Raw genomic sequence first — 22535 nt, forward strand, 5'->3', positions numbered from 1 at the left:
GGATAAGAGCGTCTGCTAAATGACTTTAATGTTAAATGATAGTATATGAACTCGTTGGTTATGGGCCCCCTGGAGGTCAGCGAAACCCCAGATAGCATATGAACACGTCATAAGCCATGGCAAAATGTGTAGAATTGCAGGAAATTAACTTTAAAGAGCGACAGCCCCTAAAAAGCCACTTCTCGTTTTGAAAACTGCTTATGTGGCATCGATATGAGTCATAAACATTTATTCTAGTGTCAAAATTGACTACAGTGTAAAATATAATAATTTTGGTAATAAAGTCAGTCTTGTCCAAAACTGAAATTTGTAAGATGTTAGTAAATATTGGTGTCACGAAATGAAGGGTACCCTAACAGTTTTCCTTGGGTTGGGTTTATTTCAATGCTGCCAACAGCTGGCAGCACCCAAGTAATCATCAATTCGGGGCGCAGTTGCACGGGTCCCGATCGTAACACCCATGGTCAATTTGGTTTGACATTCGATATACCTATGTGTCTAGTTAGGGACCATCAGTAAATTACAAAATATACATGGGACAATATTTTTTAAATGTCAATAGTTCCAAATTTCAACGACTTAACAACCTCAAACCAACTATAAAGTTCCTTCAGAAAGTGTTCACACCCCTTGATTTTTTCCAATTTTTTTTGTTACAGCCTGAATTTAAATGTATTAAATGTAAATTTAAATGTAAATTTAGATTTTGTGTCAATGGCCTACACACAATGCCCAATAATGTCAAAGTGGAATTATGTCTTTGGAAATGTTTACAAATTCATTAAAAATGACAAGCTGAAATGTCTTGAGTCAATAAGTATTCAAAAATATATATAAAATAATAACTTTGTTATGGCAAGCCTAAATAAGTTCAGTTGTCAAAATTTGCTTAACAAGTCACATAATAAGTTTTATGGACTCACTGTGTGCAATAAGTGTTTAATTTTCCCTCTGTACCCCACACATACAATTATCTGTATGGTCCCTCAGTCGAGCAGTGAATTTCAAACACATATTCAACCACAAAGACCAGAGAGGTGTTCCAATGCCTCGCAAAGAAGCGCACCTATAGGTAGATGGGTAAAAAACTTAAAAGCAGACACTGAATATCCCTTTCAGCAAGGTGACATTATTAATTACACTTTAGATGGTGTATCAATACACCCAATCACTGTAAAGACACAGGCGTCCTTCCTAACTCATTTGCCGGAGAGGAAGGAAACCACTCAGGGATTTCACTAAAACATTACAGAGTTTAATGGTTGTGATAGGAGAAAACTGAGGATGGATCAACAACATTGTAGTTACTCCACAATACTAACCTAAATGACAGAGTGAGAAGGAAGCCTGTGCTGAATACAAATATTCTAAAACATGCCTGTTTGCAATAAAGCAACTTTTTTGAAACTGCAAAAAATTTGGCAAATAAATGAACTTTTGGTCCTGAATACAAAACATTATATTTGGGGCAAATCCAACACAACACATCACTGAGGACCACTTTTCATATTTTCGAGCATGGTGGTGGCTGCATTATGTTATGGGTATGCTTGTTTTTTAGGATAAAAATAAACTAATAGAGCTAAGCAAAGGCAAAATCCTTTAGGAAAACCTGGTTTTCCAACAAACACTGGGAGACAAATTCACCTTTAAGCAGGACAATAACCTAAAACACAAGGCCAAATACACACTGGAGTTGCTTACCAAGATGACATGAGTGGCCTCGTTACAGTTTAGACTTAAATCGGCTTGAAAATCTATGGCAAGACTTAAAAATGGCTGTCTAGCAATGATCAACAACCAACTTGACTTGAATAATTGTTTTAATAATAATGTGCAATTATTGTACAATCCAGCTGTGCAAAGCTCTTAGAGACTGTGGGAGCTAAGTAATATAAATAAGTGTAGTAGCTATGCTGAAGTAACAAAGACATAAGTACATTGGCCATAGGAAGAGAAGATGACACCCAGTACAATTGCTATTTCCAAATAAGATAACAGGCCACTGCGGGTTGTGCAGTAACCTGGCAACTGGACTTGAGTTCTGTATTTACCTCTTCTGAAACCTTATTATCATCAGTCTCTTAAGATTACACGAGCAACGAGTACATTAGCCAAGGCCATAAGTACATTTATGACAGCCAGACATACCAAAGTCAGAAGGGCACAGGAAGGAGGATGGTAGCAAAATGACCAAACATGAGCATGCAATGCATGCATTATTTTTGTATGACATACAGAGGTCCCCGCCACTATCAGGGGCGAAAATCTGATATCAACTTTGGAGGGGACAATTACATGAAATTTTCTCAAGAGCAATTCCTGAGGGGGACACCAAAAGTAGTGCTGTAACACATAGCCTACATTGTAATATGGTAAATGTATATTGAGGAACCAAAGAAATAAGGTGTTTGCCGTACTCCTAACTACCGGTACCCAAAACTACACAACTAATCACAACAGCAATACCATTGCCTTTAACAAATCTTAGTTCAGTCACCAGTTTAAGTTGAGAGTGGGGGTATCCATGGCATTTTCCAATTATGTTCCTATTTTACAAGTCAAAAAATGGAGAACCTTTCATAATGTTGCCAAACAAAGACTCAACAAACTTACCTGAGACTCCCTGTCTCTGCCAGTCTGTCCCTGCATATCTGTCCCCAACTCTGCTGTCTGTGTGCCATCTGCTGCCTGCTCTGCCTAATGACATCATTGTGAAACATTTCCATTAGAATTTCATTTCTTTCTTTCGAACATTTTATCAACTAGTCTTTGAGATATTAGGCTACTAGGGTTCTTACTATGCGTTTTGGTGTATTGAAAAATACTCTGATGTCCGTCTTTTATTTTTCTGCCATTTTTCTACCTGGCTGGCTGGCTGGCTACACACACACACACAGTGTGTAGGTTATTTACAGTAGGAGATGGGCTTCTATCATCTTCTATCATTCTATTTGGGCTTCGATCTAAAAGGTAGCTAGCAAATGTGAAACGGATTAAAATGACAAGAGTTGACAGCTGTATGAGTTCACCATTTACACAATATATGCTTGCAACCTTTTGTAATTTTAATAGTTTGTTTCATATTGGCTGGCTTCCAACAATAGCTGAATTTGCAAAGCTAGCGAGCACCAATTCAGTTTCAGTGGTGTTTGCTATAATCTTTGCTACCCGGGTTAAATAAAGATGAAATAAAATAAATAAATAAAAGTTCCCTTGCGACAATTAAGCTTTTGCAACGAGACCATTAAATATATTTAATACAATGGTAGAAGAGAGTGTAGTTCTGTTCAGTTTGGACTTCAGTTTATCGCTAACCTTATCACAGGGACTTTGAAGCACTAACATCATCTGTATGCTGATCTTGGAATAAATTGACGATAGCAAAGATTCCATCTTTGACGACGCCACATAAATGGAATAGGTACTAGCTAGCTTAATAGTTAATATTTGCGCGCTAGCTCTGCATATTCAGCTAGTGTGTGTGCGCGATTGACTGGATTAACCTTACGTCAGTTACGTTCATTGAGTGCCTTTCAGACAGTAGACACGACCCCTCTGTTACCTTGCCAACTAAAAACTGGCAGTGGATCAAACCATTGTGAGGCAAAGGGTGGGGGGGGTCGCAATCTTTTGAAACTTAAAAACGCGCTATTAAGTGTCTATAATCAGCACAATTGCTTTCATTGCGTATTATTCATATTATTTAAATTACATAGTTATGTTTCAGTGATATATTGGGGGGGACAAATCAGATTTTTCCCAGGATGGGGGGGTCGTGTCCCCCCCGTCCCCCCCGGGATTTCCGCCCCTGGCCACTATTATAATCTAATCAGAAGCAGATATGAGCGTTGTTGGGCGTTAACAAGCAAGAACTGAGATGGAAAGATAATAATGGAGAAAGTTCAAGGAAAGCTATTTTCATATACAGGGAGGGGTCTCTATATGTTATGCAAAGACAGAATCCTATAAAGATAGGACTCTGTAATATGAGAATTTTGACTTATTCATGGAAGGGCTCGGCTCTGTTACGTGTGTAATAAGGTCCTTCCATGGAAGGGCTCGGCTTTGCTACTCTGTATTAAAGTCTATATTGAATTCACAAGTTCTTGTAAGAGTGTTATATTTTTGAGACAATTTTCCACGACAAGACTTACCCAGAAAAACTCACAGCTGTAATTGCTGCCAAAGGTGATTCTAACATTTATTGACTCAGGGGTGAATACTTATGTAAATGAGATATTTCTGTATTACATTTTCAATACATTTGCAAACATAAAAAAAACATGTTTTCACTGTCATTATGGGGTATTGTGTGTAGATGGGTGAGAATTTTAAAAAATTTAATCCATTTTGAATTCAAGCTGTAACACAACAAATGTGAAATAAGTCAAGGGGTATGAATACTTTCTCAAGGCACTGTAAATTGTAGAATGTCATATAAAATATTTAAAGCATTTAATTAGACAACTAAAAGATGTGCAACATGAAAATATTGTTCCATTTATATTGTGTAATTTATTGACAGTTCCTAACTAGCCCCAGAGATAGGCTATCTAATGTCCAACCAACTTTGCCACGGTCACACACCAGCCGGCTGAAGCTACACTACTGTTCAAAAGTTTGGGGTCACTTAGAAATGTCCTTGTTTTTGAAAGAAAAACACATTTTTGGTCCATTAAAATAACATCAAATTGATCAGAAATGCAGTGTAGACATTGTTAATGTTGTAAATGACTAAAACATGGCAAAATGTGTAGAATTGTAGGAAATGTGCTGTTTTCCTGCCCTGGATGTTGGTGACCCGGGGTCCCAGATGTGGCAGTCCGGCCCTGTAATTGAGGATTGAAAATGAGTCTGAGTTTGTACCATAGAGAATGATAGAGGACTCTTCTTTGTATCTGTCCTATTATGGTGTCTGTGTGCACACGGGCAGCGCCAATGAGGCAAACTCCATTTTGAAGTGGTCCATTTTATTATTCTACTACTTCTATGAGTTGGTAAACAAACTGAAAGGGTCCATACTGCCACCTGGAGTGCGTTGTTTGAACAGGTATAAAGCCAAGGTTGGCAATTTACTGCCACCTGCAGTTATGGAATGTTTGCTCACAAGCATAATTCATTGGCTGATCCCTCCTGATGACCTGGATGGAATTATGTGATCATTCCTTAACCCATAAGAAGTCCCACCATGTTGACTACTTCAAAATGATGAAAGTCCTCAATGGCGCAGCTCATGCTAAAACAGGCTTTTGGGCACTCGAGTCCTCTATGATTCTTTACGGTGTGTCCCCATATGGACTACCCACCCAGCACTACGTTGAGATGGAGTGGGGCCCCTCAGTGGCAGTTCTGTCATTTAGGGTGGCAACGCACCCCATTGACTCAACATCCACAGCTTCCTGAGTTGTCCCCAGAACTCTGCAGAGAGGCACCAGATACACTTGGGTAATAGACTCAGTTCTACAGGATATTCAAAGCCTTAGAGTACTGTAACATGCATTTTGAAGGCCCAGTGCAGTCAAAATTCAGTTTTCCCGGTGTTTTATATTATATTGTACAACAGTTGATGACACTAATACTGTAAGAGTGTGAAAACATTTTATCAGTGTTATTTCCTGATAGTTCATGGTTGAAAATACAATCTACACAGGACCTTTTAATCAGCAGGTTTGCATGGGCGGGAGTTTTGGCTTTCCATGGTGACATCACCATGCAGTAAATTGGTTAATACAGTAGACCAATAAGAAAGAGAGAGTTCCAAACCTGTCTGGAAATAAATACTAGTTTTCAGTCCTGATGTTATTGGGAAGTGGAAACGTCTAGGAGCAACAACGGCTCAGCCGTGAAGTGGTAGGCCACACAATCTCACAGAATGGGCATGCCTAGTGCTGAAGCGCGTAGCTCGTAAAAGTCGGTTGCAACACTCACTACCGAGGTCCAAACTGCCTCTGGAAGCAACGTCAGCACAATAACTGTTTGTCGTGATCTTCATGAAATGGGTTTCCATGGTGCAGCAGCACACAAGCCTAAGATCATCATTCACAATGCCAAGCGTCAGCTGGAGTGGTGTAAAGCTCGCTGCTATTTGACTCTGGAGCAGTGGAAACGCGTTCTCTGGAGTGATATATCACGCTTCACCATCTGGCAGTACGACGGACGAATCTGGGTTTGGTGGATGCCAGGAGAACGCTACCTGCCTGAATGCATAGTACCAACTGTAAAGTTTGGTGGAGGAGGAATAATGATCTGGGCTGTTTTTCATGGTTCAAGCTTGCCCCCTTAGTTCCAGTTAATGGAAATCTTATCCCTACAGCATACAATGACATTCTAGACAATTCTAAGCTTCCAACTTTGCAGCAACAGTTTGGGGAAGGACATTTCCTGTTTCAGCATGACAATGCCCCCGTGTACAAAGTAAGGTCCATACAGAAATGGTTTGTCGAGTTCGATGTGAAAGTACTTGACTGGCCTGCACAGAGCCCTAACCTCAACTCCATCGAACATCTTTGGGATGAATTGGAATGCTGACTGCGAGCCAGGCCAAATTGCCCAACATCAGTGCTCGACCTCACTAATGCTCTTGTAGCTAAATGGAAGCAATTCCCCGCAGCAATCTAGTGAAAAGCCTTCCCAGAAGAATGGAGGCTGTTATAGCAGCAAAAGGAGGACCAACTCCATATTAATGCCCATGATTTTGGAATGAGATGTTTGACGAGCAGGTGTCCACATACTTTTGGTAATGTAGTGTATTTTAGGTTATCACTGGGAAGTGTTTACCTACTTAGATATAAAATGAAAAATCAGATGGATTCTATCTGATCTAAGATATCTGAATGCCTTAATGAAGAGTATAGTCAAACTGGGCATGGTAAGTTTATCTTAGCTCAAATTTGGTAACCATAGTGATATGTTTGAAATGGAGACGTAGGGTAGGTCTAAGAAGAATAGTCTAGCATAGTGAGGTATTAGAGTGGGGAGGCAGAGTAGCTGTAACTGTAAAAGTACAGTTTGGAGTAAGTGTATTTATAAGAGTAATTGTAACTGAAGAGTAATTGTCTTATGTTCAGAGTAGCTGTAAATGTCAGAATAACTAACTGAAGAGAAATTGTCTTATGTTCGGAGTAGCTGTAAATGTCAGAATAACTGTAACTGAAGAGTAATTGTCTCATGTTCGGAGTAGCTGTAAATGTCAGAATAACTGTAATAGTTCAGTAGTGTAATAGGCCGATAGTATGTGTAATCAAAACCCATATACTCCATATCACAGTTCAGTAGTGTGATAGGCGGATAGTATGTTTCATCAAAACTCCCTATAGGCTTCATATTTCAGTTCAGTAGTGTAATAGGTCGATAGTATCTCCTGTTCAATCAAAAACAGGTTTGGTGGGAATCCACTGGGATTATCTGCCTCAAACCCTATTACAGGGGCTAAATCACTGGCTTACTGGTGCTCTTCTATCACTGACGTGATCTTCCTGTCCGGGTTAGCGCTCCCCTTGGGTTTGTGCCGTGGGGGACATCTTCGTGGGCTATACTCGGCCTTGTCTCAGGATAGTAAGTTGGTGGTTGAAGACATCCCTCTAGTGGTGCTTTGGCAAAGAGGGTGGGGTTATATCCTGCCTGTTTGGCCCTGTCCGGGGGTATCGTCGGACAGAGCCACACTGTCTCCCGACCCCTCCTGTCTCAGCCTCCAGTATTTATGCTGCAAAAGTTTATGTGTCGGGGTGCTAGGGTCAGTCTGTTATATCTGGAGTATTTCTCCTGTCTTGTCCTATGTGACTTTAATATCTCTCTCTCTCTCTACCTCTCTACCTCTCTACCTCTACCTGAGCCGTAGGACCATGCCTCAGGATTACCTGGCCTGATGACTCCTTGCTGTCCCCAGTCCACCTGGTTGTGCTGCTGCTCCAGTTTCAACTGTTCTGTCTGCGGCTATGGAACCATGACCTGTTCACCGGACGTGCTACCTTGTCCCAGACCTGCTGTTTTCAACTCTCTAGAGACAGCAGGAGCAGTAGAGATTAAAGAATATATATATTTAACCTTTATTTAACCAGGTAGGCCAGTTGAGAACGAGTTCTCATTTCCAACTGCAACCTGACCTGGATACTCTGAATGATCGTCTATGAAAAGCCAACTGACATTTACTCCTGAGGTGCCGACCTGTTGCACCCTCTACAACCACTGTGATTATTATTATTTGACCCTGCTGGTCATCTATGAACATTTGAACATCTTGGCCATGTTCTGTTATAATCTCCACCTGGCACAGCCAGAAGAGGACTGGCCACCCCTCATAGCCTGGTTCCTCTCTAGGTTGCTTCTTAGGTTCCGGCCTTTCTAGGGAGTTTTTCCTAGCCACTGTGCTTCTACACCTGCATTGCTTGCTGTTTGGGGTTTTAGGCTGGGTTTCTGTACAGCACTTTGTGACATCAGCTGATTGATTGAAATGGTGAGCAGAAACAGGGCTCTACCACTTAGAGGGAAATAACTATCTGTCTGTTGCCACATTACCTCCAGCATCTGTGTGGTCTGTTTTGCAGCCATGTCTTTCTCAGCTCTGATCCGGAGATCGTCTTGAAACTCCTTGCAGTTCCTGTCTTTGTGGATGGCCTTAAAAAGAGGTAGACAAAAAGGTTGTTGTCCAGGCACCCATCTTTATCTTCATAATTTATTTTAGCATTCAAGGGGGGACCAGGGAGGAGGAGTGAGAGAGAAAGTTGACACACCTTGCAGCAGAGGAGACAGTTGGTCTCTGCAGAGCTCACACATAAACTCGTTGACTTGGTCCTCAAAGATGCCCCAGCCAGCGCAGTCAGGAGTTTTGCACTGGTAGCTGTTCTCACTCCACATCTCAGTGCTACTGAGCCTCAGCTCTAGAAACTTCCGGTGCTCCTCCTGAGAGAGAAGCTAAAGAGACAAAGAACAGGTCACTGTGTAAAGTACAACAGAATCGATTAAATATGTGTTATGGTGATGTGTATCTTTCACAAAAGCATATTTGGGTCTTTTAAAGCACCCTTCATAAATTATACAAGGTAATGTACAGATACAGATAACCATTGTGAGATAGCCTGGGTACAGGTCTGTTTTTTCTTTAGCCAACAAAGCATAAACAGACTGGCTGCCAGGCTAAGAGTGAGAGCACCAGCAGGACTCACAGATTTGATCTCCCTGTCATGCAGCTTGCTATCACAGCTGTAGTTTTCATCCTCATAAGGGCAGGTCACCTCTGCATCCATACTGTTCACTATGGTTCCTATAAGACACTCCCAGTTCAGAGGACATACTCAAATAAGAAGGTATTTAACCTGTACACATATCTAATTACTTTATTATTTAGATGGCAGTGTTGTTAGTTTTTTATTTATTACAGATTAAACATTCACAGAAACATCTTTAATACTGATACAAGGTGAGTAAGACAGCAATCCTATTAGATTTCCATTTATTTCAGATGAAACATAAATTAGTATTTCATGTCTATATTATTAATAGCAGTGGAGCGACAGTGATCTACTTAAGAGAATACCAGCCAGGGCTTTGTCTCAATAGTTGTAGCTTTATTTCTTTGTGCACGAGACAATGGAAGCCACTAGTCAAGATGTGTCATATCTGCATGAAACTGGCGGAATGGAGCAGTAGCAGATAGAACAGTCCAGCTCCTATGTGTTGGAGACGAGGCTGTGGGCGTCCATTTCCACCACCCAGGACATTCCTCTCCCGCTCTTCCTCCAATCCCTTTATCATCCCACTTACTTAAGTATATTTTAGCGTTTACATTTACTTTTGAGACTTAAGTACATTTTAAACCAAATACTTTTAGACTTTTACTAAAATAGTATTTTACATTTTCTATTAAGGTATCTTTACTTTTACTCAAGTATGGGTACTTTTTCCACCACAGCAAATGTGTTTATATCCCTGTTAATGAGCCTTTCTCCTTTGCCAAGATAATCCATCCACCTGACAGGTGTGGCATATCAAGAAGCTGATTAAACAGCATGATCATTACATAGGTGCACCTTGTGCTGGGGGACAATAAAAGGCCACTTTAAAATGTGCAGTTTGTCACACAACACAAAGCCACAGATGTCTCAAGCTTTGAGGGAGCGTGCAATTGGCATGCTGACTGCAGGAATGTCCACCAGAACTGTTTCCAGAGAATATATTGTTAATTTCTCTACCATAAGCTGCCTCCAACGTAATTTTAGAGAATTTAGCAGTACATCCAACCGGCCTCACAACCGCAGACCTCATGTAACCACACCAGCCCAGGACCTCCACATCTGGCTTCTTCACCTGTGTGATTGTCTGAGGGTGGGTGGGGGTGCTGAGGAGTGTTTCTGTCTATAATAAAGCCCTTTTATGGGGGAAAACTCATTCTGATTGGCTGGGCCTGGTTCACCAGTGCCAAGTGGTTTTTTTATTTAACCTTTAGTTAACAAGGCAAGTCAGTTAAGAACAAATTCTTATTTACAATGACGGCCTACCAAAAGGCAAAAGGCCTCCTGCGGGGACGGGGGATGGGATTAAATATAAAAAATAAAATACAAATATAGGACAAAACACACATCACGACAAGAGAGACACCACACCACTACATAAAGAGATACCTACAGTAAGACAACAACATAGCATGGCAGCAACACATCAAAACACAACATGACAACAACATGGTAGCAACACAACATGGCAGCAGCACAACATGGTGGCAGCACAAAACATGGTACAAACATTATTGGGCACAGACAGTAGCACAAAGGGCAAGAAGGTAGAGACAACAATACATCACGTGAAGCAGCTACAACTGTCAGTAAGCGTCACGACTGAGTCTTTGAATGAAGAGATGGCGATAAAATGATCCAGTTTGAGTGGTTTTTGCAGCTCGTTCCAGTCGCTATGCCCTCCCAAGCCCACCCGTGGCTGCACCCCTGCCCAGTCATGTGAAATTCATAGATCCGGGCCTAATTTATTTATTTCAATTGACTGATGTCCTTACATTAACTTTAACTCAGTAAAATCTTTGAAATTGTTGCATGTTGCATGTTGCATATTATTGCTCAGTATAGTAGTGGAATAAGAAAAACCCACACAAGTCTCTTTTTAGCTATATTTAATGATGGCATGATCTTATATCTTGCATCCATGTACAGTAAAAAGCATTCACCTGCTGGTACTGTAAAGTGGCCATCTCCTCTAGCTGGAGTCTCTGGACCTCCTGCTTATCAGGCTGGTAAACCTTGGGTACTTTATAACCTGCTGGTCTCTCAGACCCACACGCCCGGCCGCGTTGGCTTGTTAGCATAGGTGTACACAGGGCATGACCAGCCCACCTGGTTGTCCACACACACGCATGCAAGGAAGCACCCACACACACACGCACAAACATTAATGTAGAAAGAAATGGTTATTGTATATACAGTGGGGTCCATAATTATTGGCACCCTTGATGAAGATGAGAAAAAAAAGATGCTCAACATTTTGGGGAAATTATATTATTATAAACTAATACAATTGCTCAGAGACATATATTTTGTTCAGGGCAATTCCACAGTAACAGAGTGATGCGATTTTTCGCTATAAAATGCCAAACAAAAACTAATGATTGCAAAGTTAAATAAACCATACAACTCTATGCACAAGGACTACTTATAACAATTTCCACCGAAAATGTCACATTAACATATTTAAGAACAGTGCAGATATAAAGTTTGATAACAGCATGACGGTTTGTGCTGTTTGTGCCGTCATTCTGTTACCAAATGTTACAATATACAGTTGAAGTCGGAAGTTTACATACACTTAGGTTGGAGTCATAAAAACTTGTTTTTGAACCACTCCGCAAATTTCTTGTTAACAAACTATAGTTTTGGCAAGTCAGTTAGGACATCTACTTTGTGCATGACACAAGTCATTTTTCCAACAATTGTTTACAGACAGATTATTTCACTTATCACTGTATCACAATTCCAGTGGGTCAGAAGTTTACATACACTAAGTTGACTGTGCCTTTCAACAGCTTAGAAAATTCCAGAAAATGATGTCATGGCTTTAGGAGCTTCTGATAGGCTTCTGATAGGCTAATTTACATCATTTGAGTCAATTGGAGGTGTACCTGTGGATGTATTTCAAGGCCTACCTTCAAACTCAGTGCCTCATTGACATCAACGAGGCACATCATGGGAAAATAAAAAGAAATCAGTCAAGCCAATTTGTAAGTCGCTCTGGATAAGAGCGTCTGCTAAATGACTTAAATGGAAATGGAAATGTAAGCCCTCAGAAAAACAAATTGTAGACCTCCACAAGTCTGGTTCATCTTTGGGAGCAATTTCCAAATGCCTGAAGGTACAACATTCATCTGTACAAACAATAGTATGCAAGTATAAACACCATGGGACCACACAGCTGTCATACCGCTCAGGAAGGAGACGCGTTCTGTCTCCTAGAGATGAACGTACTTTGGTGCGAAAAGTGCAAATCAATCTGAGAACAACAGCAAAGGACCTTGTGAAGATGCTGGAGGAAACAGGTACAAAAGTATCTATATCCACAGTAAAACGAGTCCTATATCGACATAACCTGAATGGCCGCTCAGCAAGGAAGAAGCCACTGCTCCAAAACCGCCATAAAAAAGCCAGACTACGGTTTTCAACTGCACATGGGGACAAACATCGTACTTTTTGGAGAAATGTCCTCTGGTCTGATGAAACAAAAATAGAACTGTTTGGCCATAATGACCATTGTCATGTTTGGAGGAAAAAGGGGGAGGCTTGCAAGCCGAAGAACACCATCCCAACCATGAAGCACAGGGGTGGCAGCATCATGTTGTGGGGGGGCTTTGCTGCAGGAGGGACTGGCGCACTTCACAAAATAGATGGCATTATGAGGAAGGACAATTATGTGGATATATTGAAGCAACATCTCAAGACATCAGTCAGGAAGTTAAAGCTTGGGCTCAAATGGGTCTTCCAAATGGACAATGATCCTAAGCATACTTGCAAAGTTCTGTCAAAATGGCTTAAGGACAACAAAGTCAAGGTATTGGAGTGGCCATCACAAAGCCCTGACTTCAATCCTATAGAAAATTTGTGGGCAGAACTGAAAAAACGTGTGCGAGCAAGGAGACCTACAAACCTGACTCAGTTACACCAGCTCTGTCAGGAGAAATGGGCCAACATTCAACCAAGCTTGTGGAAGGCTAACTGAAATGTTAGACCCAAGTTAAACAATTTAAAGGCAATGCTACCAAATACTAATTGCGTGTATGTAAACTTCTCATGTGTGAAATAAAAGCTGAAATAAATCATTTTCTCTACTATTATTCTGACATTTCACATTCTTAAAATAAAGTGGTTATCCTAACTGACCTAAGACAGGGAATTTTTACTAGGTTTAAATGTCAGGAATTGTGAAAAACTGAGTTTAAATGTATTTAGCTAAGGTGTATGTAAACTTCTGACATCAACTGACATATGTGTGTTACAAGTCAATGCACAGTTTGCATTATAATCTTACCCGAGGCTTTGGCGGAGGAGCAGGAGCGACTGTTTTTTTCTTTCTTTGAGTTGGAGTTGGTCCAGTTGCTCCTCTGGCCAGAAGAGGATTTAATGACTCAATGATACCTACGGCACAATGGCAACAAGTCAAAATGACAAATATGGTTGCCAAAAATTGGAGTACATTTTAGGTTATATTATAGCTTGTTTCACAGGGTAGGAAGCATGAGTTTTTTCTCAACAAAGTAGCAACACAGTGTGGTCAAAGACTTAGTAACTTAGTTGTAGATACGATCTGGTTACCTATAACTACAAACATAGTTTATTTTTGTTTTTAAAAAATATATATTTTATTAACTTATTTCAATATATCTTCTAAACTACCCGCAATGCACTATTTCTCAACGTCATATGGAGAATATACTCTGCGTTAGCTAGCTCGAGCTGGCTAACGTTAGCCACTAGCCATGCACACAGAGTGTTGGCAGTTTTCAGCTACAATCCACCATTCACGAGGAGGTGTGATGTAAACAACCAATCAGTAGGCTACCAGAGTGTTTCAACCTTGGCTTAGTACTAGCGCACTATAGTAGCTGACTGATTGTGCTGTTGTGATCATTTCCATCTGCCTGGAGCCTTCCTCCGATCTCCATCTTATTGTTGACTCCTCTCCTCTTCTCCTGTGCCCAATGCCGCCTCTGGATTATTGCCTCTGGAATCTATCTACTTTGGATTTACCTCACTATATCGCTATTGGATTAGCTGACTCTGCCTTGGCTGGTGAAAGGGCCTCTCCCTCTGAAGTGCCTCTCTCCTTCGCTCTTCTTTGGTAGGTAATGCATGCGTCAATCGGTAAGTCTCCGTTCTCTCTACTTTATTACTGCTGGCTTTTTTTGTGTTCTGTGGGTTCCTGCCTGTGCTAGACTAGGTGGTGTTGTTCTCTGGCTTACTAATTAGCTATGTCGACCATGGTGGTTGGCTAGCTAGGCTAGTTAGCTGGCTAGGCTAGCTAGCAGGCTAAACTAACTTTAGCTGGCTGGCTTGCTGGCTAAGACAACTGCATACACCGGTAACATTATTTGATAACTGGTTAGATGGTGTTATATATTTCCAAAATGTGGTTAACTTTCCTGTAGCTGTAAGCTAGGAGTTGATAGCAACTGGCTGACTCATGGAGTGCTAATGTAACATTAGCAGGCTGGTAGGGCTAATGTTAGAAGGCTAGTAGGGCTAATGTTAGCAGGCTAGTTGGCTAGCAACCTGGCAAGTTGATTTGTAACAATAAATTAACAAAGTATTTGCTTGTAAATTGGCTGAAAATGTAATTGAAACCAGTAGTCATGAGTGCAAACCACAGTTATTTTAGTAAACAAAAAAATGAAAACAACTATTTACTTAACAAAAATTAAATAAGAATAAAAAACATTTGAAAAACTAAAACTATACTGAAACTGTTATCTTTGACTGCAAAAGGAACTAAAATAAAAACCATCCTAAATTATGTTTATTTAAAACATTTTATTTTTTTTACTTTGTGGCGAAAATGTAATGGGGTTTGCAAGCTTTTTTTCTAATGGGGTTTTCGAGCTTCTGAATCTGGTGGGTAAATCTTGCCAGTCGATGGCGATGTTTCAAATAGGCCTGTTCATCACTATCACTAGCTATCAGTAGCTAAGGGAAGAAATCTGTGGGCAAGCGCAGAGAGTGAACCATAGGTGTGAACAACAGCGGCAGCAAAAGGTAAAGCCCTGTATGGGATTGTTTTGAGTACATTGCTGGAAAGGACAAAAGAAAATGTATTGTAGTGTCAGAAGATGGTAGCGTGTGTGGAACAGCGATAAAAGGGAAAACCCAACCTACCTCAAAGTTCATCTATACAGCGCCCACAAAGAATCATACAAACAGTTTCAGAATAAAGACAAGGTGAGACAGCCAACAGCTATTCGTAGCTGCACGTCAACGGCAATCAGTAGCTGCACATCAGGACAATCAACTTGAACAGTTGGCATGAAAAGAGCAGAAACATGGCAACCTCATTCAAATGAGTTTACAAAAATAAAAGCAATGGTTAATTTATTCCTCTAGTCTGGCAAGACTGTGCGATGAGACAACATTCAGAAAATTCAACCAAACACTTGATCCCAAATGCAAAAGTCCTGGCACGGGTTGATTGCTTTGCAAATGGACACAGCAACCCTTAAAGTTAAGGAGATTCTGAAAGAGGCATGAAAAACAACCCTGTGTGTTTACGGATGGAGCAAGAAAGGACTGACTGCTTCTTTTATGTGCATATCAGTCTGCTTCTATCACTCCTCCTCCAACAAGGCACAGCATAGGCAAGGCACAACAGATTACCGACCATTTCGAATCTCACCGTACCTTCTCCTCTATGCAATCTGGTTTCCGAGCTGGTCATGGGTGCACCTCAGCCACACTCAAGGTCCTAAACGATATCATAATCGCCATCGACAAAAGACAATACTGTGCAGCCGTATTGATCGACCTCGCCAAGGCTTTCGACTCTGTCAATCACCGCATTCTTATCGGCAGACTCAACAGCCTTGGTTTCTCAAATGTCTGCCTCGCCTGGTTCACCAACTACTTCTCAGACAGAGTTCAGTGTGTCAAATCAGAGGGCCTGTTGTCCGGACCTCTGGCAGTCTCAATGGGGGTGCCACAGGGTTCAATTCTTGGGCCGACTCTTTTCTCTGTATACATCAATGATGTCACTCTTGCGGCTGGTGATTCTCTGATCCACCTCTACGCAGACGACATCATTCTGTATACTTCTGGCCCTTCTTTGGACACTATGTTAACTAACCTCCAGACGAGCTTCAATGCCATATAACTCTCCTTCCGTGGCCTCCAAATGCTCTTAAATGCAAGTAAACGTAAATGCATGCTCTTCAACCGATCGCTGCCTGCACCTACCCGCCCGTCCAGCATCACTACTCTGGACGGTTCTGACTTAGAATATGTGGACAACTACAAATACCTAGGTGTCTGGTTAGACTGTAAACTCTCCTTCCAGACTCATATTAAGCATCTCCAATCCAAAATTAAATCTAGAATCGGCTTCCTATTTAACAACAAAGCATCCTTCACTCATGCTGCCAAACATAACCTCGTAAAACTGACTATCCTTCCGATCCTTGACTTCGGCGATGCCATTTACAAAATAGCCTCCAACACTCTACTCAGAAAATTGGATGCAGTCTACCACAGTGCCATCTGTTTTTTGTCACCAAAGCCCCATATGCTATCCACCACTGCGACCTGTATGCTCTTGTTGGTTGGCCCTCGCTTCATATTCATCGCCAAACCCACTGGCTCCAGGTCATCTATAAGTCCTTGCTAGGTAAAGCCCTGCCTTATCTCAGCTCACTGGTCACCATAGCAGCACCCACCCGTAGCACGCGCTCCAGCAGGTATATTTCACTGGTCACCCCCAAAGCCAATTCCTCTTTGGCCGCCTTTCCTTCCAGTTCTCTGCTGCCAATGACTGGAACGAATTGCAAAAATAAAAAAAATAAAAAATCACTGAAGTTGGAGACTCATATCTCCCTCACTAACTTTAAGCATCAGCTATCAGAGCAGCTTACAGCTCATTGCACCTGTACATAGCCCACCTGTAAATAGCCAATCCAACTACGTCATCCCCATATTGTTATTTATATATATTATTATTTTTGCTCCTTTGCACCCCAATACCTGTACTTGCACATTCATCTTCTGCACATCTATCACTCCAGTGTTTATTTGCAAAATTGTAATCCTTTCACCACTACAGCCTATTTATTGCCTTACCTCCCTAATCTTACTTAATTTGCACACACTGTATATAGACTTTTCTATTGTGTTATTGACTGAGCGTTTATTTATTCCATGTGTAACTCTGTTGTTGTTTGTGTCACACTGTGTCACGGTTGTCGTCTGGAATGGAGGACCAAAACGCAGCAGGAATGTGGATGCTCATCTTGATATTTATTTGAAATCAAAGTGAACACCAAAATAACAAAACAACGAACTCACAAACAACAAAACAGTCTTGTAAGGCTCACACAGGCAAAACAGAAACAATCTCCCACAAACACTAAACCAAACAATTACCCATATATAGGACTCTCAATCAGAGGCAACGAGAAACACCTGCCTCCAATTGAGAGTTCAGCACCCAAACCTAAACATAGAAAACCTAAACTAGACAACATGCAGAAATACAACCTAGAACAACTAACCTAGAACATACACCCAACACCCAGGAACACATAAATCAAACACCCCTCTCTAACACACACACACACACACACAAAACCCCCACCATACAAAACAAACATCCCTCTGCCACGTCCTGACCAAAATACTAAACAACTACTCCCTCTGCTGGTCAGGACGTGACAGTACCCCCCCCCCCCCTAAAGGTGCAGAACCCGGATGCACCTCATAACTAAACAAAAAAAACAAAACAACAACAAAAAAATCCCCCTAAACTAAAGGGAGGGAAGGGAGGGTGGCTGCCGTCACTGACGGCACTTGTGCTACACCCCCCCTCCCCAACCCACCTATACAGGTGATGGTTCAGGCTCCGGCCTACTGTCCTCCAGAATGCAGACAGACTTGCTCAGTTTCGGGCCGTAGGCAGACTCCCCTCGTTCCGGATCGTAGGCAGACCTCTTCTGTTCCACACTGTAGGCAGACTCATTTGAAACACAGTTACTTATATTTAGTTCTGGATCGTCAATAGACTTACTCAGTTCCGGGTTGCTGATAGACTCCCATGGTTCTGGGTCACAGGCAGACCCCTTCGGTTCCGGGTCACAGGCAGACGACCCTCGGTTCCGGGTCGCAGGCAGACGACCCTCGGTTCCGGATCGCAGGCAGTCTCCCTCGGTTCCGGACTAGACACTGGTGCCGGATACTCTGGACCGCACACTGTTGCCGGATACTCTGGACCGCACACTGTTGCCGGATACTCTGGACCGCACACTGTTGCCGGATACTCTGGACCGCACACTGTTGCCGGATACTCTGGACCGCACACTGTTGCCGGATACTCTGGACCGCACACTATTGCCGAACTCTCGAGGCTGCGCTGACGCACTGGAAGCCTGATGCGTGGTGCTGGTACTGGAGGTATCAGCCTGGGGACACGCACCTCAGGGCTAGTGCGGGGAGCGGGAACAGGCCGAGTCAGACTGGGCTGACGCACTGGAAGCCTGATGCGTGGTGCTGGTACTGGAGGTATCAGCCTGGGAACACGCACCTCAGGGCTAGTGCGGGGAGCGGCAACAGGACGAGTCGGACTGGGCTGACGCACTGGAAGCCTGATGCGTGGTGCTGGTACTGGAGGTATCAGCCTGGGAACACGCACCTCAGGGCTAGTGCGGGGAGCGGGAACAGGCCGAATCGGACTGGGTTGATGCACTGGACCGTAGAGCCTTACTGGCGGTCTCGAGCGCAGAACTGGTATCGCTTTTACGGGCTTGATGCCCACTACCCCCTGGCAAATGCGGGGCGCTGGTATAGCGCGTACCGGCCTAAAAATACTTGGCCTCGCCACAGTACCCATTACCCAGAAGCACGGGACCTGTCCATTCACTGGTTGCCCAGAAAAGGTACGGGGATTTGGCCTGGGGCTCAAACCTCGCCCAGCCAAACTACCCATATGCCCCCCCCAAAATAATTTATTGGGGCTGCCTCTCGGGCTTAAACTCCAGTCGTGTTCCTCGGTAGCGTTCCCGGTCTTCGCTCCATTTTCTCCATGGGCCCTCTCCAGCCATAATCTGTTCCCATGTCCATTTCTCCCGTTGGTCCAACTTAAATTCCCCTTGCTCCTCAAAGTCCACCTGTTGCTCCTTCCTCCGCTGCTTGGTCCGTTTGTGGTGGGAGATTCTGTCACGGTTGTCATCTGGAATGGAGGACCAAAACGTAGCAGGAATGTGGATGCTCATCTTGATATTTATTTGAAATCAAAGTGAACACCAAAATAACAAAACAACAAACTCATGAACAACAAAACAGTCTTGTAATGCTCACACAGGCAAAACAAGAAACAATCTCCCACAAACACTAAACCAAATAATTACCCATATATAGGACTCTCAATCAGAGGCAACGAGAAACACCTGCCTCCAATTGAGAGTCCAGCACCCAAACCTAAACATAGAAAACCTAAACTAGACAACATGCAGAAATACAACCTAGAACAACTAACCTAAAACATACACCCAAAACCCAGGAACACATAAATCAAACACCCCTCTCTAACACACACAAAACCCCCATCATACAAAACAAACATCCCTCTGCCACGTCCTGACCAAAATACTAAACAACTACTCCCTCTGCTGGTCAGGACGTGACACACTGCTTTGCTTTATCTTGGCCAGGTCGCAGTTGTAAATGAGAACTTGTTCTCAACTGGCTTACCTGGTTAAATAAAGGTGAAAATAAAATTTAAAAAATGCGTTGCTCAACATCCATCGGATTTAGCATCCACACACCGTAGAGGTTTGACAGTACATTGGACACATGGGACATACCAGAGGAGAAGATCGTACTTGTCGTAACTGAGAACGGGACGAACATAGTCAAGGCTATCACAAGCCATTACAGAACAGGCAAGAGAAAACCTGTTATCAACAACAACCACAGCTGGCCATAGCTTCGAATGGCGTGGCAGAAATGTATGAATCCAAGTCAGACACTGACTATTATCCTTTAATATCCAAATCACATTAAGACTGATTTATAATTTAAACCTAACCAAACCTATAACCTGACACATCACCTTATGTATTACTGCCCCCCCAGTGACAAGAAGCGATATCCCCCAAAAACACTAACTTGTAACGTATTCGCAGGGAGTCAGGAAGCAGGTGCAGAAGGTGAGTTTAATAATAAGAAACATGAAGATAATCAAAACAGGAGTAACGTAAACAAAACCAATACTGCCTGAAGATTGAGGCTACTGAGGGCTAAATAAAGTGAGAGTAATCAGGGTGATAATGAAGTCCAGGTGTGCGTAACAAAGGGTAGAAGGTGTGCGCAATGATGGCTGCCAGCTGTGCATAATGTGGGTTGCCTGGACCGGTGGTTAGTAGACCTTGTGTGAGAGAGCGGGAGTAGGCGTGACATAACTATAGGCCTACAACATACAAATGGATCCTAGCCTCCCACGCATAAGGCTACACTAAAACTGAAACTTGATAATATAATCACAAAATATAAATAATTGTATAAACGCAAAATCAATAAAAACTAGTAAATCAAGTCTGAAATCTAACTGAAACTAAACTGAATTTCAAATATAAATCTAAAAACTATAATAAAACTACAATAACCTTTGTGTAAACTATTTGTTTTTGTTTTATTTTAAGTTATACATTTGAAGTTATTTCTGTTGGAGTTTACATTATAGGGAATATGCTGGCTTGCCGGGTCCTCCATATTATGTCACATCCCGCAAAAAAAAAAATCTGACTTCGGCATTCTTCGGAATTATGATCGGTTTTATTTAATAACTCAAAAGATGCCAAAGGAAGGTGTAACCTTTCATTGGGACTTTTGATCCGTATACTAATGCAAATCCATATATTACATGTGGTTACATTTAGGCTACCTATCCTTTAAGTGTGCATTTGTGTGTCACAAGCTGATATACTGACAACCTGTGGGCCTTGCTCAGAATAATAGGTTATTTTTGGAAGACCAAATGGTGCTGTAGGGTGGAGTGTCCTTACGGTCTAGCCGATGGTGCTCCTCCTGGTTCAGTTGATCCCAGCTGAGATTGACAGCATGGGCAGACTTGATGTACAAGTAGGCCTGGTCTTCATTCTTCCTCAACCAATGGCTGAGTGTTAGTCCTGGGCCAGATGCTTCCCGATCACCCAGCTCTGCAGAGATGGATTAAATTCATAGTTAGTATTGATCTGTAGAGAGATTCAAGAATACATGGGAGCTCGGTCTCCACTTGTTTTCATACAAATATGTGTATTAAAGACACTGAATAAATATCAGAGAAAAAATATGACATATTTAAAATATATCTTTCAGATCTGAAATGGTCATGTCGAGTGTTACCAACGAGGCAACAGGAACATAGTTATCTGAATGTGCATCCCCGACTCCCAACTTCAACCTGCAGCAAAGCAACCAGAAAAGGTAACTGGATCTGAATTACTCTGCACTAAAACACATTTACAAAGGTTTTACTATTCATTCAGTTTTTCAAGAGAAAGGTGGGAGCTAAAGTGTAAAGTAAGTAATCCACAATCCCTTGTACCTCGTGCTTACATGTCGATTATTCCACTTGCGTTTGCTCTCATATACAGTATAGGCCAATCCTATGTAATGTTAAGTATGACCAACAGAACACTACTAAATGATTCCACATACCGAATAGAGTCCTGGGAGTAAGCCTTGTGGGAGATCCTGACAGACATTGGTACACACAACTCTGCCAGCTGCTCCAAACACCTCTTGGCTTCCTCTTTGTCACCACAGCTGATGGCCTCACTCAACAACTGGGCTAGCTCCTCCACTGCAGTAGAAAAATAATATTTTCATCAATGCATAGAACAATGCTAATTAAAACTTGGTCAGAGACCAGATAGTGCATGTGCTGATTTTCACATAATATGTTATATTATGTGTCACTATCATTGCTCTTTGGCCCTTTATTGACCTGCCTATTTAGACATGATCAGGAAATCAGAAATGAGAACCACACAGACATAGACCATGCCTAACTTTATTATGAATAACCTGTATTCTTCCCCTCCTTTTAATTTTACATTTCTTGTGAACGTCACCTCATGAGAAGACATAGTTTGACCTATTTTATGAAATTACAACCAAAAGAAAGTCATGATACAGAAGAATAACACCAAGTGAAAAACAACATTATGCGAAATGGAAATGTTCACTTTGACAGCACCCTTTCACTTTGACAGCACACTAAGGACAATATTTATATTGTATTGTAAACTAAATAACGTGATATTTTAGCCATAAGTATACTTTAACTATAAG

At 41.9% G+C, this 22535-nt stretch overlaps 1 protein-coding gene across 1 annotated transcript; it reads right to left on the minus strand.

Annotated features, from left to right (window-relative positions):
- Nucleotides 1-5385: 5385 nt before the first annotated feature.
- LOC106583309 (ranBP-type and C3HC4-type zinc finger-containing protein 1) lies at nucleotides 5386-22246 on the minus strand. The gene is given in 15 exon segments (XM_014167356.2): nucleotides 5386-5421; nucleotides 8518-8616; nucleotides 8733-8760; nucleotides 8762-8913; nucleotides 9165-9314; nucleotides 9630-9711; nucleotides 9713-9744; nucleotides 11174-11285; nucleotides 11287-11339; nucleotides 13522-13628; nucleotides 21245-21364; nucleotides 21367-21435; nucleotides 21548-21642; nucleotides 21900-22044; nucleotides 22234-22246. Coding segments are annotated over 15 exon segments (1293 nt in total).
- Nucleotides 22247-22535: the final 289 nt, after the last annotated feature.

The sequence above is a fragment of the Salmo salar genome, chromosome 22 (genome assembly GCF_965601325.2).
Source record: "Salmo salar chromosome 22, fSalSal1, whole genome shotgun sequence".
NCBI lineage: Eukaryota > Metazoa > Chordata > Actinopteri > Salmoniformes > Salmonidae > Salmo > Salmo salar.